General features: G+C 41.1%; 1 protein-coding gene across 1 annotated transcript in view; it reads right to left on the bottom strand.

Annotated features, from left to right (window-relative positions):
• LOC122563751 (protein tyrosine phosphatase type IVA 2-like) overlaps positions 1 to 21,819 on the bottom strand; it is a 129,099-nt gene that overhangs the window by 5,361 nt on the left and 101,919 nt on the right. The window contains exon 4 of the mRNA XM_043717939.2: positions 4,075 to 4,205. Within this exon, the coding sequence (XP_043573874.1) occupies positions 4,075 to 4,205 (131 nt within the window). The remainder of the gene's footprint in view (positions 1 to 4,074; positions 4,206 to 21,819) is intronic.

The following is a 21,819-nucleotide window of genomic DNA, read 5'->3' as shown; positions in this document are numbered from 1 at the left end:
CTCATAGTCCAGGAACCCCGCACTGTCCGGTTCTACCTCCTTCCAAAGATCCACAAACCTGACCACCCTGGCTGACCCATTGTCTCAGCATGCTCCTGCCCCACTGAACTCATCTCTACCTACCTCGACACTGTCCTAGCCCCCCTAGTCCAGGAACTCCCCACATACATTCGAGACACCACCCATGCCCTCCACCTCCTCCAAGACTTCCGTTTCCCCGGCCCCCAACGCCTCATCTTCACCATGGATATCCAATCCCTCTACACCTCCATCCGCCATGACCAGGACCTCCAAGCCCTCCGTTTTTCCCTCTCCAAACGTCTCCAACAGTACCCTTCCACCGACACTCTCATTCGTTTGGCCGAACTGGTCCTCACCCTTAACAATTTCTCCTTTCAATCCTCCCACTTCCTCCAGACCAAAGGGGTAGCCATGGGCACACGTATGGGCCCCAGCTATGCCTGTCTCTTTGTTGGCTACGTAGAACAGTTGATCTTCCGTAATTACACCGGCACCACTCCCCACCTCTTCCTCCGCTACATTGATGACTGCATTGGTGCCACCTCGTGCTCCCGCGAGGAGGTTGAGCAATTCATCAACTTCACCAACACATTCCACTCTGACCTTAAATTTACCTGGACCATCTCTGACACCTCCCTCTCCTTCTTGGACCTCTCCATCTCCATTAGTGACGACCGACTTGACACTGACATTTTTTACAAACCCACCGACTCCCACAGCTACCTGGATTACACCTCTTCCCACCCTATCTCTTGCAAAAATGCCATCCCGTATTCCCAATTCCTCCGCCTCCGCCGTATCTGCTCCCAGGAGGACCAGTTCCACCATAGAACACACCAGATGGCCGCCTCCTTTCGAGACCGCAATTTCCCTTCCCACGTGGTTAAAGATGCCCTCCAACGCATCTCGTCCACATCCCGCACCTCCGCCCTCAGACCCCACCCCTCCAACCGTAACAAGGACAGAACGCCCCTGGTGCTCACCTTCCACCCTACAAACCTCCGCATAAACCATTTCCGCCACCTCCAAAAAGACCCCACCACCAGGGATATATTTCCCTCCCCACCCCTTTCCGCCTTCCGCAAAGACCATTCCCTCCGTGACTTCCTGCTCAGGTCCACGCCCCCCTACGACCCACCCTCCCATCCTGGCACTTTCCCCTGCCACCGCAGGAACTGTAAAACCTGTGCCCACACCTCCTCCCTCACCTCTATCCAAGGCCCTAAAGGACTCTTCCACATCCATCAAAGTTTTACCTGCACATCCACTACTATCATTTATTGTATCCGTTGCTCCCGATGCGGTCTCCTCTACATTGGGGAGACTGGGCGCCTCCTAGCAGAGAGCTTTAGAGAACATCTCCGAGACACCCGCACCAATCAACCACACCGCCCCATGGCCCAACATTTCAACTCCCCCTCCCACTCTGCCGAGGACATGGAGGTCCTGGGCCTCCTTCACTGCCGCTCCCTCACCACCAGACGCCTGGAGGAAGAACGCCCCATCTTCCGCCTCGGAACACTTCAACCCCAGGGCATCAATGTGGACTTCAACAGCTTCCTCATTTCCCCTTCCCCCACCTCATCCTAGTTTCAAACTTCCAACTCCGCACTGTCCCCTTGACTTGTCCGGACTTGTCCGACCTGCCTAGCTCCTTTTCCACCTATCCACTCCACCCTCTCCTCCCTGACCTATCACCTTCATCTCCTCCCCCACTCACCTATTGTACTCTATGCTACTTTCTCCCCACCCCCACCCTCCTCTAGCTTATCTCTCCACGCTTCAGGCTCTGCCTTTATTCCTGATAAGGGCTTTTGCCCAAAACGTCGATTTTGCTGCTCGTCGGATGCTGCCTGAATTGCTGTGCTCTTCCAGCACCACTGATCCAGAATCTGGATTCCAGCATCTGCAGTCATTGTTTTTACCTCAATGTTTGAGCAAGTCAACTGATGCACAAATATATGGGCCCCTCTTTTTCTGGTGCTGTCTTTGATACCAGTGACAGGATTGTCTCTTCTGTGTACAGTGGGTTGGAACAATCTCAAAAACGATAGCAAAATCCTTGCCAAAACTCTAGACAAATGCTGGCAGGAGACAGTTACTGGATTCTAGAAGCAGGGTGAGCAAATGTGTAAATGGTTGGTGGGGAGGGAAGGGGATGGAGGAGCAAGCAAGCGAGGGGGAAGAGAATAGAATACAGTGAGCTGCTGCAAACTGGGTTTCAATGATGTGAAATAAATGTCTTTTCATGTTGTTGCAAGGCAAGTTTGGATTTGAAAGAAACAAACAGCTGGTGGTAAATTTTGGCTAAATGGTTGCCTGGCTAATATATTAAAAATCTAATTACCTTTGTTTTATTTCTAAAAATTGAGGTTTTATTAATTTATTGATGTATCACTGGCCATACTGTACCATTATCAACTTTTCTACAGTAATTAAAGAGCTGCCTCCTTGAACAGCTGCCATAGTTGCAATATAAGGGCACTCACAGTACTGTTCGGGAGGTAGCACTAGGATTCGAACCCAGTGACAATTGAGGAATGATAGCCATGTAGTCCTAAGGCAACTTAGTGGGACTTTTTCAGATAGTAGTGTAGGAAATAAAGTTTGCAGACTGAGAAGGTACCAAAGGTGACTTGCAAAATTCCTACCTTGTAATATCGCAATATTCTTTCCTTCAAAATCCCATCCAGTTCACATCAACATTTCCCTCCTTTTAGTTAACTTAGGCACTCTTCTATGCCTTCAATTGGGGACAGTTAAATGTATTCAAGACTGCAAGTGTCAAATTAGTAAGCAAACCAAGGGTTCTTGGCAAAATGCGAGCAAGGTTGAGGGTAATCCGATCATCCACGAATTCACATAACAGCAGAGCATACTCAATGGGTTGAATGGCCTACTTCTACTCCTAAATCTTATGACCATATGGCATTTTACCACTGATCCACCAACCTTACCTCCATCTGACTAACCCACGGTTGAAGGTGGTACTCTTCCTCCCCATTATACTCAGACTCTCCAAGTTCTCTCCTGTGCTGACACTATACCCCAATTTCCTATTGCAAAACAATTTTTTTACTCTCCCTGATTATAATCTATTCTCCTACTGTCACTCATTTTTCTCCCTCTTTTACTGCTTTTCTCTCCCTTTTCCAATTATTTTGTAGAAATAAAATACTTAAAATGAAACATTGTAGAAGAAAAGCTAAAATTTCTCAAGACAAGAATGATGTCCTGGTTTTCCAATTCAATATTCAGATTTACACTTTAGATTTCCACGTACTTCTGTTTCTTCACTCGGATAAAAGTAATAAATTGACTTTTACTTATCATTCAAAGTGCAGTGGCCCTCATGGCTATTCTCAATTTGTCAACTTATTTGGCTTGTGTCAGCTTGTTGGAAGTAGTGGTTAGATCTTACCCATTTGCTAGGTTGGCATGCATGCTCACCAGGCATAAATTACAAATGGTTTGCATTAAATGGGACAGTCACAGATGATCCCCTAACAACCTCAATTTCATGAAACGTGGAAACTGCCAAAAGCCAAATAAACGAACGTAATATTAAACAGATGTGAAAAATACATGGATGATGTAGCCAACTTCCAGATGGTAGTCAAGATTAGAGTGGTGCTAGAAAAGCACAGCAGGTCAGGCAGCATCCAAGGAGCAGGAAAATCAACGTTTAGGCCAAAAGCCCTTCATCCAGATAGTAGTCTATAGTCAAATAACAAGTAATAAAGGAGAGAAAAGAATTTGCCAGGAACCTCTTTTACCGATTTTCTAAATTATCAAAGAAAATAGCCACATCTTTTTTTGATAACAATTAAAAGAATACCTGACAACTTCAACTTTAAAGGGAAAGAAAATTCAACAAGCTGTCAACTTGGCAATGCCAAGTCTACTACCCTGGCAATACCAAAAAGGCTGGCATGTTACCAGCTGATTCTGTTGTGTTTATCTTTTTAATGATCGTCTGTAAGGTGTATTGGATGTTGTTATATTTAAGACTATGAAAATTTGAATTATTATTGTAACCAATTTTTTCCTTACCGCCCCAATCCTGCCACACAGTGAACAGCAATACAACATCCAGGTTCGTCATGGAATCTCTCTCTCAACAGGTTCAACCAGTCATCCACAATTTGAGTAGGAGGTGGGGCTCCATCATCAAATGGCCAGTCCTAAATGAAACACAAATGAAAGACATTAATAGTAAAACTAATACATCACAATAAATGTGGCAAAATTGCTCATGCCAAAACATTTTGTTGCTCTATAGAACACAAGAAATTAGAGATCATTCTACGTTTGAGACAAACACTGCTTCTAACAATTAACCATAAGGCAGACAAAATATCCTCAACAATTGACAATCACCTAGATGTATCAATCAGAAGCAGCATGCACAGTTGGATGCATCTTCAAATGAATGACCCATAAATCTTGAATGGCAGCAGGAGAAACTGCCATTCTGTCAGACATTTAATACTACCGTATTATCAAAGAATAACCTAAAGTGTGGAAACATGGCCCACTGGCCCAACAAGTCCACACCAACCCTCCGAAAAGTTACCCACCCAGACCCATTCCCTACCGTATTACTCTACATTTACCCTGAACCTACACATCCCTGAACACTATAGGGCAATTTAGCACGGCCAATTCACCTAACCTGCACATCTTTGGATTGTGGGAGGAAACTGGAGCACCTGGACTAAACACACGCAAACACGGGCAGAACATTCAAACTCCACACAGTCGCCAGAGACTGGAATCAAACCTGGGTCCCTGATGCTATGAGGCAGCAGTGTTAACCACTTAGCTGCCCTACTGTTCAAACGGTCAGCCTAAATTAATTTGCAAAGGTATTTTCTTCGTTCTTTGAGGTGCCACCATGAAGATGAATAGTCTACATGGAGAAAAAACATGTTCTTCACAATCCCACTATTTATGCATTGAATGAAGGGTTATTCAATAAGGCAACATTTTAGTGATGTATGTGAAATTCACACACAAGTCAAAGAGGAGCCCTCATTCATGTCATTAAATTATTTTGGATAAAAACAATTTTGAAAGTCTTGAGGCACATTTATATCGCAACAAGCTGCTCCCCCTCCACCAAAATCTTATGGTAGTATCTGGCAAAGCGTCACCAAGTCATCATACAGTTGAAGCACCCTATTAACGGAACTTTTAGAATATAATTGACATTACTAATGTCATATGGGGAAAGAAAGAGAGCTTCTTTGCTTGACCAGATCAGCCTCATGAGCCCATTTTAGGTCAATCCTCAGCCTATCAAATATACAAGAATTCAGTAAAGGCACAATCGTCAACTTGTTAAACAAACAGGAACTCCACACTATTACAAAAAAAAGCATCAACTTTAAGGTAAAAAGACAACAGGCAATTTAAGACAACAGATACCCATGGTTCAACTTAAACAGGACTATAAACACACCTGGCAAATCACTCCCTAACCATTCACTGATTCATGTGTATTAAATTTTGCTCTTAAAAATGAACATGAAAATAAGATTTCAAAAGATTTTAATAAAACCAAATGATATGTCAAGTAATTGTTTTCTTTCAAGTGTCCTTTTTCTTTCTCTCTTTTTTGCTTGAATGCCTTTTATAATTTTTTAATTACTCTGGCTCAACAGTTAATATCCTCACTTTGTGCCCTTGCGTGTTTCAGAATCTCTACAGTGTGGAAACAGGCCATTTGGCCCAACAAGTCCATACCGACCCTTCAAAGAGGAACCCACCCAGACTCATTCCCTACCCTATTACTCCACATGTCCCCTCACCTTTGCATCTAACCTACACATCCAAGTACACTACGGGCAGTTTAGCATGGCCAATTCACCTAACCTGCATGTTTGGATTGTGGGAGGAAACCAGAGCACCCAGAGTAAACTCTCACAGACACATGGAGAATGTGCAAACTCCACAATGATAGTCACCTAAGGCTGGATTCGAACCCAGGTCCCTGGCGCTGAGAGGCAGCAGTGCTAACCACTGAGCCACTATGCCACCTCTACTGTTTGATGTTCCTGATTAAATTCTGTTCCGAACCATTCTACAATTCTGTTATTCAACACTTCTCAGTTCAAGAAAGCCATTTTTACATTAGTAGAGGTGCAGTTTGCTCAGATTCTTTTTATAAAGAGTGCAACCACGTTATAGTTTTCAATGAATTGAACCTAAATCTAACACCAGATTCAATTTAGCATCCAGACATGAATGACTAATGTTTCAGCACATTATTAGGAGCTGAAGAATCAGTGCTATTCAGAATTTTCACGAATTCCTATCCAGGAAAATGGGTAAACAACAAGAGCACAATCTGCACAAAGGTGACTGTTAAGGCCACTGGCTTATCTACATGTGAAACTTAAAATGCGGAATGTTTAGCACAACAATTTGCTACAGTTCAATACTTTGTGGAATGATGTATGGTTAATGTTGGCCATTGTCATTTGATGAAGGGACAGTGTTCTGAAAGCTTGTGATTTCAAATAAACCTAGTGGACTATACCCTGGTGTCATGTGACTTTACATTGTCCAATCCAGTCCAACACCGGCACCTCTAAATTAATGTCAAAGGCAAGCTGCAGAATATTGGCAATTTTAAAAACACAATCATTCTTTATTGGTTGTGACCTATTTCAGTAAATCAGTATTTATTGCCCACCTCTAGTCACGCTCAGGGTAGTGCGAGCATCCTTCTGGAGGAGTTGCATTCCAAAGTAGTTACACTCCAGAACTGTTAGGGAGGGTAACTTTTCAGACAGGGAAAGTGGACAGGGCATATGGGACAATTTAATAACCACCTCATCGTTTCCACACCTTTATTTTTTTTTATGGCCTCTGTTCAGTGCAAGTAGTAGAATGCCAAAGATGCAGTCACCCACCATTTTTTCCTTTATGGAAGCAATTATCTCAGCTGAAGATTTAAAAGATTTAAAAGATTTTTCTTACAGAATCTTAAGACAGCACGAAGAGCCTAGCTGATGCAGTAAAGAAAATATGAAGGAAATAAGGAACACAAAAGGTACAACACTCAAAAATCTCAAATTGTGAAAACATTTTAATGTTAGGCATACATTTTCTGTAAAAAACACATGGGATGGTTTCACAGAAAATTTCAGAGGAATAAAATTTAGGATTAAACTGGTCATGCTCAAGTAGAAAAACAATGAAATCAACTTGATCGGACTTCAAAGGGCATACAGCATGACCACCGAGACCAGATGTAGCAAGGGACAGAAATGCAACATGGGTCATATGCTCAAAAGTTATTATCACATACGATAGATTTTCAGTAAGAAGTGACATTAAGTCTGTGCTGGGTTTGTGCGCATTCAGAAACATCTCTGCTTCCATAATAGTTTAAATAAATTGATTAAAATCTCCTATTAGTTTTTGTCAATGCAAATCTAAGAGCATTCAATATGTCATGTAAAAAAGAACTGACAGAGTTGCCATGAGCAGAGGTCCACGTATCATTTACATGTACGCCAAGTGAAACTGATCAAATTCAACTACTCTTGAATTCAGGTACAAAGACTGCTCTGTGGCATCTGACCAGGAAATAGAACACTGTTGCTATTTAAATTGGTGGCACAGAGCCAAGAGGCCCTCAGCTTCAGTTTACCAGTTACACAGCAGTATGCAGGTATAAATTATATCCTAGTGTTAAGACTAACATGGACATATTGGAATAGTAGCAATAATTAAGGGGGTAAGGAAGTTGTTTTATAAGACCACAAATAAGATTAAGGGTGAAAATGTACAGATTTTTCCAGAGGTGCAATAATACAACATTTAAATCTTGTCCAGAACTGGAGTAACCGTCAACCTATGCACTTTTTTCCTCTTTTCATAGCACCTTACCACCCAGTGACAGTGAAGGAAGAGTAATATATTTCCTTGTCAAGATGGCGAGTGGTTGGACGAGACCTGCAGGTGGTGTTCCCATGTATCTGCTGTCTTTTATCTTCTACATGGTAGTGGTTGTTGATTTGAAGGTGCTGTCGAGGGAGTCTGTTGAATTTCTACAATGCATCTTGCACTGCTGCTAGTGGAGGTCTACAGTGGATGCTCATGGATGTGGCACCAAACAAGCAGGTCACTTTATTCTGGATGGTGTCAAGGTTCTTCAGTGTCATTGGAACTGCACCCATCCAGGAAATTGGACAGTAAGAAATAAAATGAAGGAGGGTGCTCTTACAACCTTTCCCCAAATCAGGTCATCCACCCTTCATTAATTAACCCACTAAATAGCCATTCCACACAAGTACTCTCCTAACTCTATGGTTCCATTCTTACATGAATACCTCACCGTTTGACAGCTGTTTTCCATCCTGTCTGCTACTCATTTCACAGAATCACAGAAGTCTTATAGTACAGGATACCATTTGGCCCACTGTGTCTGCATCAGTTCTTCAAATGAGTATCATTACCTAGTGCCAATCTCTTGCTTCATCTCCATACTGTTACACATTATTTCTATGCAAATAATTGTCCAATGTCCTCTGCAATGCCTGATATTGAGCCTGCCTCCATTACAAAATGGGATGCTCATCTCCCAAGGCACAAGGCTGCTCATTATTGGAAAATCAGCTCAGTAGTCATCATGTTTCCAGTTTTGTAATCCATGCAGGCTGCCATTCTCAGCTGGTTCTTGGCTTGCTAATGCCCCTAATCAAATTATGTTTGAAAGTACTTACGAATACATTTGAAAGCACCCAAGTGTTTCAAATAGTGTTTCAAAGAATCAGTAAGCCAATAAGCTTTGTGTGAATGTTTTGTTTCTGGGATTTTGGAGTAACATGGGAGTTCGGTGCAGGGTGGAAGTGGTACTTCTGATTTTTTTTTGGTTCATAGTTTGTAAGGTCCTTTTAACAGAATAAATTGAAGCCCAGGATCAGGGTCCAGCAGAAACAAAGAGTGACATCAGAGGAAAACCATCTGTTCATTGGTTAGTAATAGCTGCTAATTTGATTACCAGCTGCTTTCAGGTTAAAGGTAAAAAGGAGAAAATTTTACAGATATAAAAATAAAAACCAGAAGGAAACTTTATAAAAAAAAATTAAAAGTTGGGTTATGTAATAGAAGTGCAGGACTAAACATTGCTGGACCTGCATCCAAAACAGAAATCGCTCAAGAAACTTAGTATCTGAGGGAGGGATTACAAACTCTGTCACTCCCAGTTACATGGACTATACATCCTCGCACCTGCCTCCTGTAAAGACTCTATTCCATGTTTCTAATTTCTCCATTCCAACAATACCAGCTTCCACAAATGTCCACTTTTTTCTTCCATCAAGAATTCCTCACTACTGTGGTTGACTGAGGCTTCAGGTGTGTCTGACTCATATCCTGCTTTTCAATCCTCACCCCTTCTCTTTCCACCCATAATACCAATAGGATTCTCCTGGTCCTCATTCACCACTCAAGCATTCATATCCAAAAGATAATAAGGCACTATTTGAATCAGCTCTAGCAGAATGCCACCACCAGACATGTTCCCCTTCTCTCCCTCGTCAGCCATCCACAGGAGGCGTTGCCTCTGGAACACTTTGGGCTACTCCTCCTCCACTCACAATAAACCTCCACAGCACCTTCCCATGCAATCACAGAAACGGTAATACCTGCCTGTTTATCTTCTTCCTTCTCACTATCCAAAGCCCTGAGTTAACAAGTGATTTATCCGCACTTCACTCAATCTAGTCTACTGTATTCACTGTCCACAATGTAGTCTCTTTTACACTGGGGAGATGAAATGTCGACTGGACGACCACTAAGTAAAACACCCACAAAAATGACCCTGAGCTTCCAGTTGCCTGCCATTTCAATACACCGTTACGTTTCCTAGCCAACAGCTGTGTCGGGCTTGCTGCAGTGCTCCAGCAAAGCTCAGCACAAGCTAGGAGAACAGTATCTTATTTTCCACCTGGGTCGCTGCAAACTTCAGGAATTAATAATAGAGTTCAATAATTTTGGGGCCTGAGCATCATCTTCCATGTTCTTTACCCACACCCAGGCTGTGTCATCAGATGGGCTGCCACCACAACCAGCCCACTGTCAGCTATTAATGGTCCCCATTAGCAGCTGTTGATTCTAAGCAAAGCATTACCCATTCCTTTGTTGCACAACTACTATTCTGTCTACCTCTTGGCTCCACCTCTACCTACTGTTAAAACCTATAACTAGCTACAGCTCTGAAGGAGGATCACTGGACCCAAAACGTTAACTCCAGCATTTTCTTTTTTTGTTTCAGACTTGCAGTTTTTTTTTTGTTGTATTTGCATGACATGGGAGCTGGTGGACCCCACTGGGGTTCTTAGTGACCACACCTACAGTGTTCGTTGCTTGAGGAAATCTGGTTCAGAGTTGATGAGCTGTAGTCCGAGCTGTGATACATCAGGGAGGGAAAGAGTTAATTGGACGCTTTGTTTCAGAGGAAGACACACCCCTTAAATTAATTATCTCAAATTCAGTCAGTGGTCAGGGACAGGCGGGTGAGACTATGAGTGAGTCAGGAAGAGAGATCCTGGAAGTAGTGCTGTCGTAATCTAAACTCTTGTCCTTGTCCAACATGTTCAAGATTCTTGCTTCCTGTGTGGTTGCAGGAAGACCAAGTATGAGAATTGAAAATCCAAGGCTACCCTGTTTCAAAATGATAAGGAAGAAGGAAAAGAAGATGGCCTAGCTTTGCAGTAAAGGACTACATCAGAGCTGTAATGAGAAATGATCTCAGTGCTGGAGATCAAAACATAGAATAGGTCTGGGTAGAAATAGCAAGGAAAAGAAGCCCTTGGTGGGAATAATCTACAAGTCCCGATTTGTGGTCCTGCAGTGGGGCACAGTGCTCCTTGGATGCTGCCTGACCTGCTGTCATCTTTCAGCACCACACTCTCGACTCTGAACTCCAGCATCTGCAGTTGTTACTTTCTACTGAAAATATTGGGGAATTGCAAGAAAGATACAACAGTAATCATTGATTTTAATGCATATTAAAATCACCAAATTAATCAAATTGGCAATGGTAGCCTCAAGTGCGAATTCATTGAATGTATTAGAGATTGTTTCTTGAATCAATGTATTGTGGAACCAACCATGGTCCAGGCTATTCTGGGTTTTGTACTGGGTAATGAGGTGGGATTAGTAAATCATCTTATAGTAAAGGATCCTCAAGGGAAGAGTAATCATAGCATGCCAGAATTTCAAATTCAGCTGGAGGGCAAGAAACTGGAGTCTCTCACTAGCATTCTGGAGTTAAACAAATATAATTACGTAGGTACAAGGACAGATTTGGTCCTAGTGGACCAAAAAGTAGGACAGTTGATCAGCAGTGGCAGATGTTTGAGGTGATACTCAATTGCTCACAGCTAAAATATATTCCAGAAAGAAAAAGAAAAAGATCCATGGCTAAACAAGGACGCTAAAGATAATATAAAAGACAAAAACTAAGGCACACCATATTGCAAAAGAGAGTGGCAGGTTGGAAAATTGGGAAACATTTAAAGAGCAATAAAAAATTACTTAAAAAGTCAAAGAGAGTAAAGGTAAATTATAAAAAGAAACTAGTGCAGAATATAAAAACAGACAGAAGTTTCTTTACACATATAAAAGGGAAGCTGAAAATGTGTTGCTAGAAAACGCAGCAAGTCAGGCAGCATCCCATCCACCGCCTCCAACCTCATAGTCCCACAACCCTGCACCGCCCGTTTCTACCTCCTGCCCAAAATCCACAAACCTGACTGCCCCGGCCGACCCATTGTCTCAGCCTGCTCCTACCCCACTGAACTCATCTCTGCATACCTCGACACTGTCCTGTCCCCCTTAGTCCAAGAACTCCCCACCTACGTTCGGGACACCACCCACACCCTCCACCTCCTCCATGATTTTCGCTTCCCCAGTCCCCAACGCCTTATCTTCACCATGGACATCCAGTCCCTGTACACCTCCACCCCCCATCACGAAGGACTCAAAGCCCTCAGCTTCTTCCTTTCCCGCCGTACCAACCAGTACTCTTTCTCCACATATAAAAGGGAAGCATGGCTAAAGCAAATGTTGGGCCTCAAGGATGAAACTGGAAGTTGATTGTGGGGAAAACAGAAATGGTAGAGTCACATTTAATATTCTACTTCAAGAGATTAACATGATTCCTGCTCAGACCCCTTGGCATCATGATAGCCCACAAACCCACCAACAGCAACTAATGAAACTAAAGGATTCATTAGATACTGCCAGTAACTCTAAAGTTATTTACAAGATACCATGCAAGACCTCTAAAATATATTACATCAGACAAACAAGCAGGAAACTTGCCACCAGGATACATGAACAATAACTAGCTACCAAAAGACATGACCCACTATCACTAGTTTCCATACATACAGACGAGGAACAACACCACTTTGACTGGGACAGCACATAAACCCTAGGACAGTTGAAACAAAGACACACGAGGCATGGCATTCTAACCAATATCTAACTAATTTTAGATGTGGTGGTGGGGGGGGGTGAAAGAGAGAGAAAGAGACCCGGAAATGACATCACCCACCTTAAGAAACCAAGACCTGTAAAGAGAGAGGTGGGACATACCACCAGTGCGTCACCGAGAGCTCTCACTGATAATGTCACCTAGTATGGTGACGAAACATCTGAAAACAAATTTTCCAGCTCAGCAAGCTAACTTACATACTAGATTTGATTTTCCAATTTTTGATCTTTCTAATAGTTTTAATAGTTTTGAGATTTTGAAAAGATTTGCAGCTCGGGTATCAGACTGTACTAACAGTGACATTAGATTATATTTCTTACAGTACGGAAACAGGCCCTTCGGCCCAACAGATCCACACTGACTCTCTGAAGAGCAACCCAGCCAGACCAATCCCTACATTTGCCCCTTCACCTAACACTAGGGCAATTTAGCATGGCCAATTCACCTAACCTGCAAATTTTTGGACTGTGGGAGGAAACCCACGCAGTCATGGGGAGAATGTGCAAACTCCACACAGACAGTTGCCTGAGGCGGGAATTGAACCCAGGTCTCTGGCGCAGTGAGGCAGCAATGCTAACCACTGTGCCACCGTGCTGCCCACATTACCTCATTCTTTACACGTAATCACGAAGGGTGCTTAGTTGACAATACAGCTAACAGTGCAAGTTCAATCCCAGTATTAGTTGAGATTACCACAAGGGACTCTCCTTCTCTACCTCTTGTCTGAGGTCTGGTGACCCTCAGGATAAACCACCAGTCATCTCTCTCTCTCTCTCTCTCTCTATACTGTGAGGGCAACCTATAGTCCTCTGGGGCTATGGCAACTTTACATTTAATATTAGATGTAATACAGTGGAGTGTACTTAAATTAGTTGTTTAACATACTGTATTAACTTTGTTCTTCTCTAACCAGAAATGCATCTAAGTTATCACTGATCAGTGGGAAATTCTTTACAGAAGCAGCTAGGTAAAGATTTATACATATGCATAAATAATTTTCAACAACCTCAAATTGTTATTGTTCTTTCACATGAAGTGGATGCAAAAGGTTGACGAAGGTTGAGCAGTGGATGTAGTGTATGTGGATTTCAGTAAGGCATTTGATAAGGTTACCCATAGTAGGCTCATTCAGAAAGTTGAGGTATGGGATACAGAAAAATTTGGCTGTCTGGATACAGAATTGGCTGGTCGAATGAAGACAACGAGTGGTAGTGGATGGAAAGTATTCCACCTGGAGGTAGGTGACCAGTGGTGTACGCAGAGATCTATTCTTGGGCCTCTGCACTTTGTAGTTTTTATAAGTGTCTTAGATGAAGTAGTAGTAGATTGGGTTAGTAAGTTTGCCAAAGATACAAAAGTTGGTGGTGTTGAAGCTAGTATTGAGGGCTTTTGCAGGCTACAGGACATTGACAGGATGCAGAGTTGGGCTGAGAAGTGGCAGATGGGGTTCAACCTGGATAAATGTGAAGTGATTCATTTTGGAAGATTGAATTTGAGTACAGGGTTAAAGACAGGATTCTTGGCAGTGTGGGGAACAGAGGGATCTTGGGGTCCACGTACGTAGATCCCTCAAAGTTGCCACCCAAGTTGATACAAAGTTGTTAAGAAGGCGTGTGGTGTTTTGGCTTTTATTAACAGGAAGACTGAGTTTAAGAAACGCAAGGTTTTTCTGCAGCTCTATAAAACTCTGGTTAGACCATACTTGGAATATTGTGTCCAGTTCTGGTCACCTCATTATAGGAAGGATGTAGATGCTTTAGAGAAGGTGCAGAGGAGATTTACCAGGATGCTGCCTAGATTGAAGGGTTTGTCTTATGAAGAGAGGTTGAGTGAGCTACAACTTTTCACACTAGAGAGAAGGAGGAAAAGAGGTGACTTGATAGAGTTGTACAAGGTAATAAGAGGCATAGATAGTCTCTGGCTATCTACTCTTTCCCCCAGGGCAGAATAGGCTCTCAAAGGAGGTTCATAATTTTAAGGTGATTGGAGGAAGGTATAGGAGAGATGTCAGAAGTAGGGTCTTTACGCAGAGAATGGTGGGTGTGTGGAATGCAATGCCAGTGATGGTAGTAGAGTCAGACACATTAGGGATTGCAGGACAAGCACATGGACAGTAGCAAATTGAGGGGTGTGTAGATTAGGTTGATCTTAGATTAAGTTAAATGCTTGGCACAACATCATGGGCCAAAGGGCATGTACTGTGCTGTACTGTTCTATGATCTAAAACAAACTGCCATACAGATGGCTTGGACTCCACAGGAATGGTTTTATATTCCAGTTGTAATTTGACAACATATATTTCAAAAATCACACAATACTAGGTTAGAGTCCATTTGGGAGCACTAGCTTTCGGAGTGTCACTCCTTCTTCAGGTTCTTCATAAGACACAGAATTTATAGCAAAAGATTACAGTGTCAAGAAAGGAAAACGACATATTTAACAAACCTCGATTGTTGTTGCCTTTTATCTTTTAGAATAGGTTACAAGTTTTGGTCCATTAATAGGTAAATGCTAGAACTTAAATCACATTCTCAAGATAAGGTTTTATAAAATAAAAGTGACATCTCAGCTCAGACAATGCCTTAAAAGTGTGAGGTGAGAGTCTATCTCCCAATCTTGACTCAGACTGGTTCTATTTCCAAAGTGGAATTTATAAAATATTGTATGGATTGACTCACGCAGACCCTCTTTCATACGCACGCTATCTCTTATACATGCACATATACACCCTCCACACTCACCCCCTCACAGACTTCTGTCCTATCACACTCCCACACACTATCAAGCTTGCAACACACAAACACACTCTCTCACATGTACTTACTCACGCGCACACACTCTCTCATGCACGTGCACACACAAGTCTACGTGGTGAATTTGTATTTGCATTATTAGGCAGTCAATGCAGACAGTCAATCCATATAACATAAGAAGGAGCGGCATGGTGAAAAGCTAGTGCTTACAAATAAACCTGTTGGACTATAACCTGGTGTTGTGTGATTTTTAACTTTGTCTACCCCAGTCCAACACCGGCCCCTCTACATCATAACATTAATTTCAACAAAGTATTTTAAAACAACTTAATACAAACATACAATCTGGAACACATTTAACAAAGCTGATATCTAGCTACTTCACATATCACAAATTAAATCTCAGTATTTATCAAAGTGAATGCACTACTGTATTTAATCACAAAGATGTGTTCAGACCTTCGTAAAAGGTACACAGCAGAAAAGTCTGCTTTCAAGATGCCACAGGATTCCTTTGTAGGAAATGAATCAAGTTAACTTTGAGTCATTGTCTAACTTGCAACTGCATTGCTAAGAAACTGACTGGCGAGAACTGATACTGAAATTAGCAAAATAAGGGTAACTGAGAATATCGCAATGGAGGGAGAACTATTAAGAAATGAGAAAAATATTAAACATTAAAATTGGGATGAGACTAATCTGCAATAATGAGTGTATTTTTGACAGAAATCATTGCACCTTTGGTGCAGAGATATCCACTTCCTATGCCCTTTTTGATTCAAAGCATCACCACTGTGGCCAATTCAGATTAGTTTTTAGTAAATTTTGCAGAGTAAATTCATTCAGAATAGTCCAATGAGACCTTCGTGACCAATATCACTGTTGCAAGAGATTTCCAACAGTTGTACGCAAAAGTTGCTGCAAGACAAGAACCGTTTGCAAATTTGCACAAAATGAGTGAAAGCTTAAGCTGATCAAGCTTGAATCAGAATGGGTTGATCAATTTCGCTGTGTTCAGAGTTCTCTCACGATGCAAATCCTGATGCCTTTTTATAATTTTATAAATATCAATGAAATGCAGTTGCCAGGCAGATTTGAGTTATTGTTGGCTAAGCAAGGAAAAGCAAAAACGATGCTGCATAGATTGCTGTCAGGACACTGGCTGGCTTGATTTTTTTCTCAATTGCTAACTTGAGCGATTGATTTCATTAGTGGTGACTCTTGCTGATACCCACTTGCAATTTTGGCTTATTAATAGTTAACTTGGATGCCTGGATACAGGAGTGGCGGGGGGGGGGGGGGGGGGGAGAGAGAGAGAGGGAGGTGTGAAGCTTCAAACTCCATTTAGCAGACAACTCTAGGTTAGCAACCCCTCAAATTGAAGATAAATTGGCCTGCTTTTCTAAGTACATTGAGATCATAAAGACCTGAAGCTCCATTGATGCTTTGGCAAAACCTCACATTCAAGTTTTGAATGCATGCACTAGCTTTAGAAATAATTTTAAGAATTGGGTTATTTTTGAGACTTGATGAGTCAGTTGCGCTAAAGTTTTTACTAAAAACTCAAGGTGTAATTGAAATCATGTTGTTTGATTGTGTTTATTATTGTTACCTGAAAATCATGACAACTTGAGATTGAACACAATTCAGCATACTAATTATAGTAACAAAAAGACCCCTCAATGATGTTACATTAGGATTTCTTTTGTTTTTGTTTCTGATTATCCAGGGATATGGATATTGGTGGTGAAGCCAACATTTATTGACCATCCTTAATTGCCCTGAAGGTGGTGGGATGGAGTTGCTTTCTTGAATTTTTGAAGTCTTTGAGGGGAGAGTACATCACACTGGTCAGGAAAAGTAGTTCCAGGGTTTTTGCACAATGACAATGAAGGAACGGCGAAGTAGTTCCAAGTCAGGATTGCAAGTGTTGTCAGGGGAATCTTGGCAATTTACTGCAATGCATCTTAGAAATGGCACAGACAGCTACAACCTTTCAGTCATAAAGAGACTGAACACGAAAGATGATGGACAGAGTACCAATCAATGGTGTCCCCCAATGGTGTCAAATGTGTGTATTGTTGAAACTGCAGGCACCCAAGCAAGTGGAGAGTATTCCTTTCTATACATAATTTGTTACTTGTAAACAGGATTTAGGGAGTCAAGTGATGAGTCACCTACTGCAGAATCCCTAGCTTCTGACCGGTTTCTGTAGTCACAATATTTATACAGCAAGTCAGCTTTTGATAAATGAAACCTTCAGGGCATTGATAGTGGAAGAGTCAGGATTGGCAATATCAAAGATTGATTGTCAGACTCCCTCTTGTTTGGGATTGTCATTGTTGGTACTTGTGTGGCACCTATTTACTTGCACTTATCAGCCCTAGGCATAAAATGGAACAAATTGAATTGGATGCCATCTCTGCTGGATCTGTGTCATGCCCAGAGTTGGCCATGGCGGTATCTGGGACAGAGTTATTTTAAGAGAATATCTGGCTTTTGCTTGACCAGTCTCTGGGACAGCTCTCCCAATTTTGGTACAAGGCCTCAGATATAGTAAAGAAGATGGACAGGGTTGGGGTTTGCTGTTGTCAGTCCCAGTGCCTGTTGATGTTCATGCTTAATTTTCTGCTTTACATTGTGTAGTAGTTTTGATACGGCTCATTAGGCCATTTCAAAGAGCAATTCAGTCAACTATATTACTGTTGGTCTACAGTCATGTAAACAGGCAACAGAAAGACTGCAGATTCTTTCCCTAAAGGATGTCACTAAGGTGAGGAGAAATTTCTTCACCCAGAAAGTGGTGAGTCTGTGGAATTCTTTGCCATAGAAAACAAAAAATTCTCAGCCAAAACAGTCAATGCTTTCAAGGAAGAGTTAGATATAGTTTTGGAGATACAGTAAAGGGATCAAAGGAAAAGGAAAGAAGATAGAAAAAGGACACCAAGTGGATGATCAGCCATGACCATATGAATAGAGAAACAGGCTTGATGATGGACTGGCTCAGACTACTACTTCCTTTATTTCTACAAACCAGATAATTTTCTGTTCTAATCAATATCTATTGTGGCTTGATGCCATAGGGGGTCTGGATTACTATTGCAGTGACACAACATTACTGCCTCCTGAATTCACATTATTTTATTTAAAGTATTCGAGATGATCAGCTTCAAATATCTAGGTGAAAACAAAGTAGAATCTTGGAAAATAAATTTAGATTAAAATGTATTAGGGTGCATAAAAATAACAAAATGGCAGAGCAATCAGTAAGGTATGCTAAAAAGAAGTCAAATCATTCCAAATATTTTCCATAAAATGTTTTAACCACAATCTTCAATTTATCATGCAGAAATTTAGTACTGGAAATGAATTGTAGAATTAAAAAGGTCATGTGAAAATGACTACACTTGAGTTTACAATAAGTTCTACACAGAGGTGTTGAGGGGGGTGTATGGCATTGAGATAGACATTAGGTCATGAAAAGCTTACTCTAGCTTCTATTTTCTAAGCTTCTGTAATATATGGCACATTATAACACATAGGTGGTCAAATACAAAGTGCTATCAACTGCAGAGATTCAGTAAAACAGATGTTATACTTCCCAGTGTTCATGGAGTTTAGAAATTTAGTGCAAATTCAAAATGGCAGGCCAAAACATTTAAAAATTGGACATTGGCCAGTTTAAAAATTAAACCTTTCTCAAACCCTGGATACCATTGAAAAAATATGCAGAATGAATACTGAGGCTATAATCCAGGAAACAAATGGAACATTTATGGAACAGCTGTTTCTTACCAAAGCCTGAAATCTGGTCTATTGAAAAAGAACAATATGGATTAAAATATTATGGACTGGTTAATTAAATTGAAAGTGTTGTACCAGTGAAGACCAGCTTGTCAATTTGAATTTCAACATAGTATAGTCTCCAAACAAACAATTCCTCCCTAACTACTCCCTAATAAAACAAAATCCTAATGGTATGCTGTTCCAATAAAATACAAGTCCCACTTGTATAAGAAAACAATAGAATTTAGTCTTTCAAAATTACAGTTGGGAGAGATCTTCCAGAATGCTTCTCATCTTCTCTGCTGACCCTCACCAGGAACATCTTTCTCTGTTGAATTCTGGTGTGTGAAACTCCTATATCGATTGTGTGTGTCAGAAATATTAGTTAAGAGTGCTATAATACCTTTAAACTCTCTAAGCACCATCTAAAAGGCATGTGAGAGCCATATATTTACTCTTCACATGGCAGTTCTCTCTCATCCTGATTTTCAAAAAGTCGTCATCTTTTATACCCTTGTGACCTATTAATTTATTTACAATCGGATTGGTCAAAGCCATCAGGTTTAAATTTAATTGAGCTTTGGTATATAGGGCCTGGTTTAAATTAATTGGCTAATATTCAAGTTGATTGCCTTAACATCAAAACAAGCCTAAGTTACCAATCACACAGCCATGTGTTTCAATTTCAATTGATACATATGTTTCAATTTCAGAAACTTCTGTGCATCTACAGCTGCTTGCAGACTCTGTTTAAATCTCCAAGCTTTGAAAAGCACAACACCTCAAAGGGACCAACATTTTCTCCCCTATAATTTTTACCAACAAATTCTAACCTCCTGCCTTCTAATTCACAAGTACTCTTTACAATTTTGCAACACAGTAAAACAAATGGATTAAAAACCAATAGTAGAAATTTATTAACTTTGACAGCCCTGAATTTAAACATATCTGACATTATCAATAACTATTGTCCAACAGGTTTATTTGGAAGTACAAACTTTCGAATGCTGCTCCTTTGTCAGCTAGCTAGCCGAGTAGGATCATAGGACACAGACTTTATTCTGTGATTTTTAACTTTGTCCACCCTAATCCAACATCGGCACTTCCACATCACTGCTGTTATTAGTTAAAAGTTGTGGAAGTGATTTTAGTATTTTAAATTTGCTTGTGTGTATATCTCACACACACTCTGGCCTATAAGTACACATAGTCCTAAAATTAGCAGAAAAGTTAAATGCTATAGCCCTTGAAGGAAATTTATATATGCAAGTAACTAAGGTACATGAGAACAATGAAGGCTACTAAGCATTTTATTGCTAATTCACTCATAGGATTTGGGTATTGCTGGCTGTTCATCCCTCATTGTCCCAGAGAAGGTGGTTATGAGCTGCGTTCTTGAACTGCTGCATTCCAGGTGATATAGATACACCAACAATACCACTGAAGAAACAGCAATAAACATCCAAGTCTGGATGCTGAGCTGTTCAGATGGGTATTTAAAGTTTGTGGGCTCCCACATATCTGCTACTTGTCCTTCAAGATGGAAGCACTTGTGGGTTTGAAAGTATTGTCTGAGGAGCTTTGGTGAATTTCTGCACTACGTCTTGTAGATGACGCACTGGTGTTACTGAATGTCGGTGGTGGAGGGATTGGATGTTGTGCCAAGTGGGCTGCGTTGTCCTGGATGGTGTCAAGCTGCATTCATCCAGACATGTTGGGAGTATTTCATTATACTCCTGAATTTTGCCATGAGATGGTGCACAAACTTTGGGAGTCAAAGGGTGAGTTACTTGCTGCAGATTCTAACCTCCTGACCTGCTGTGACAGCTACTGTATTTATATGACTAGTCCAATTCAACTTCTGGTCAATGATAACCTCTAGGATGTTAATGGTGGGTGATTCAGTTATGGCAACATCATTGAATGTCAGAGGACAATGGTTAGATTGTCTCTTTAAATAGTATGACATCTGAGTGGTATGAATGTTACCTGCCATTTTTCAGTGCAAGCCTGAATATTGTCCAGATCTTGCTTCATTTGGACATTGACTGCTTCAGTGTGTTAAGGAAATTATCATCACGTCCCACACCCTCCCACCAGACTCCACCTAACTGGAAATACTGACTCAAAGTTGATAAAAGAAAGTCTTCTTATATTCCTTTACGATAGAAGGACATTTTGACCCCAGTTTTACCCAACAGCCTCCTGCAATAGTACACTCTAAAGAATGTTAAAAGCAATTTAATTACATGTACAGCACTGTTACATTGCAAATCTGTTACTGCTGCACATGTTCAGCACTAACTTAACATTTCTGAAACTGCAAAGCACAGCTAAAGTGAACAAAAACAATTTAAGCTCCAAAAAAGTTCTAAGGACCACAATGACAAAACAATTAACAAAAGCTACCAATGAGGAACAAACAGAATGCCACATAAAATCTTTTAAGTGATTGCTGACAAGAAAACATTTAAACTTTCTATAGAAATACTATTGTTGCACATTTGATATCTTACACAAATTGGTTTTGAAGTACTGAATACACCTGTTTACTCCTCGGAGTCAGGTGAGAAAGGTAATGACAAACACACCCGAGATTACCCTCATGGGAAGTCAATTGTCTGCTGTAAATGAAGGGCCATCTCCCCTGCCGACTTGCAGATTTATTTTTTAGAAATACAGAAGAATGTACGTTTACTTACTAGTCCAGAATGCATACTGAAAATGCTATTTATTTTT

Source organism: Chiloscyllium plagiosum, unplaced genomic scaffold, assembly GCF_037043375.1.
Source record: "Chiloscyllium plagiosum isolate Xiang-an unplaced genomic scaffold, Cpla_swu_hap1 HiC_scaffold_30, whole genome shotgun sequence".
Lineage (NCBI taxonomy): Eukaryota > Metazoa > Chordata > Chondrichthyes > Orectolobiformes > Hemiscylliidae > Chiloscyllium > Chiloscyllium plagiosum.
This window is presented reverse-complemented; position numbering and strand designations above follow the sequence as displayed.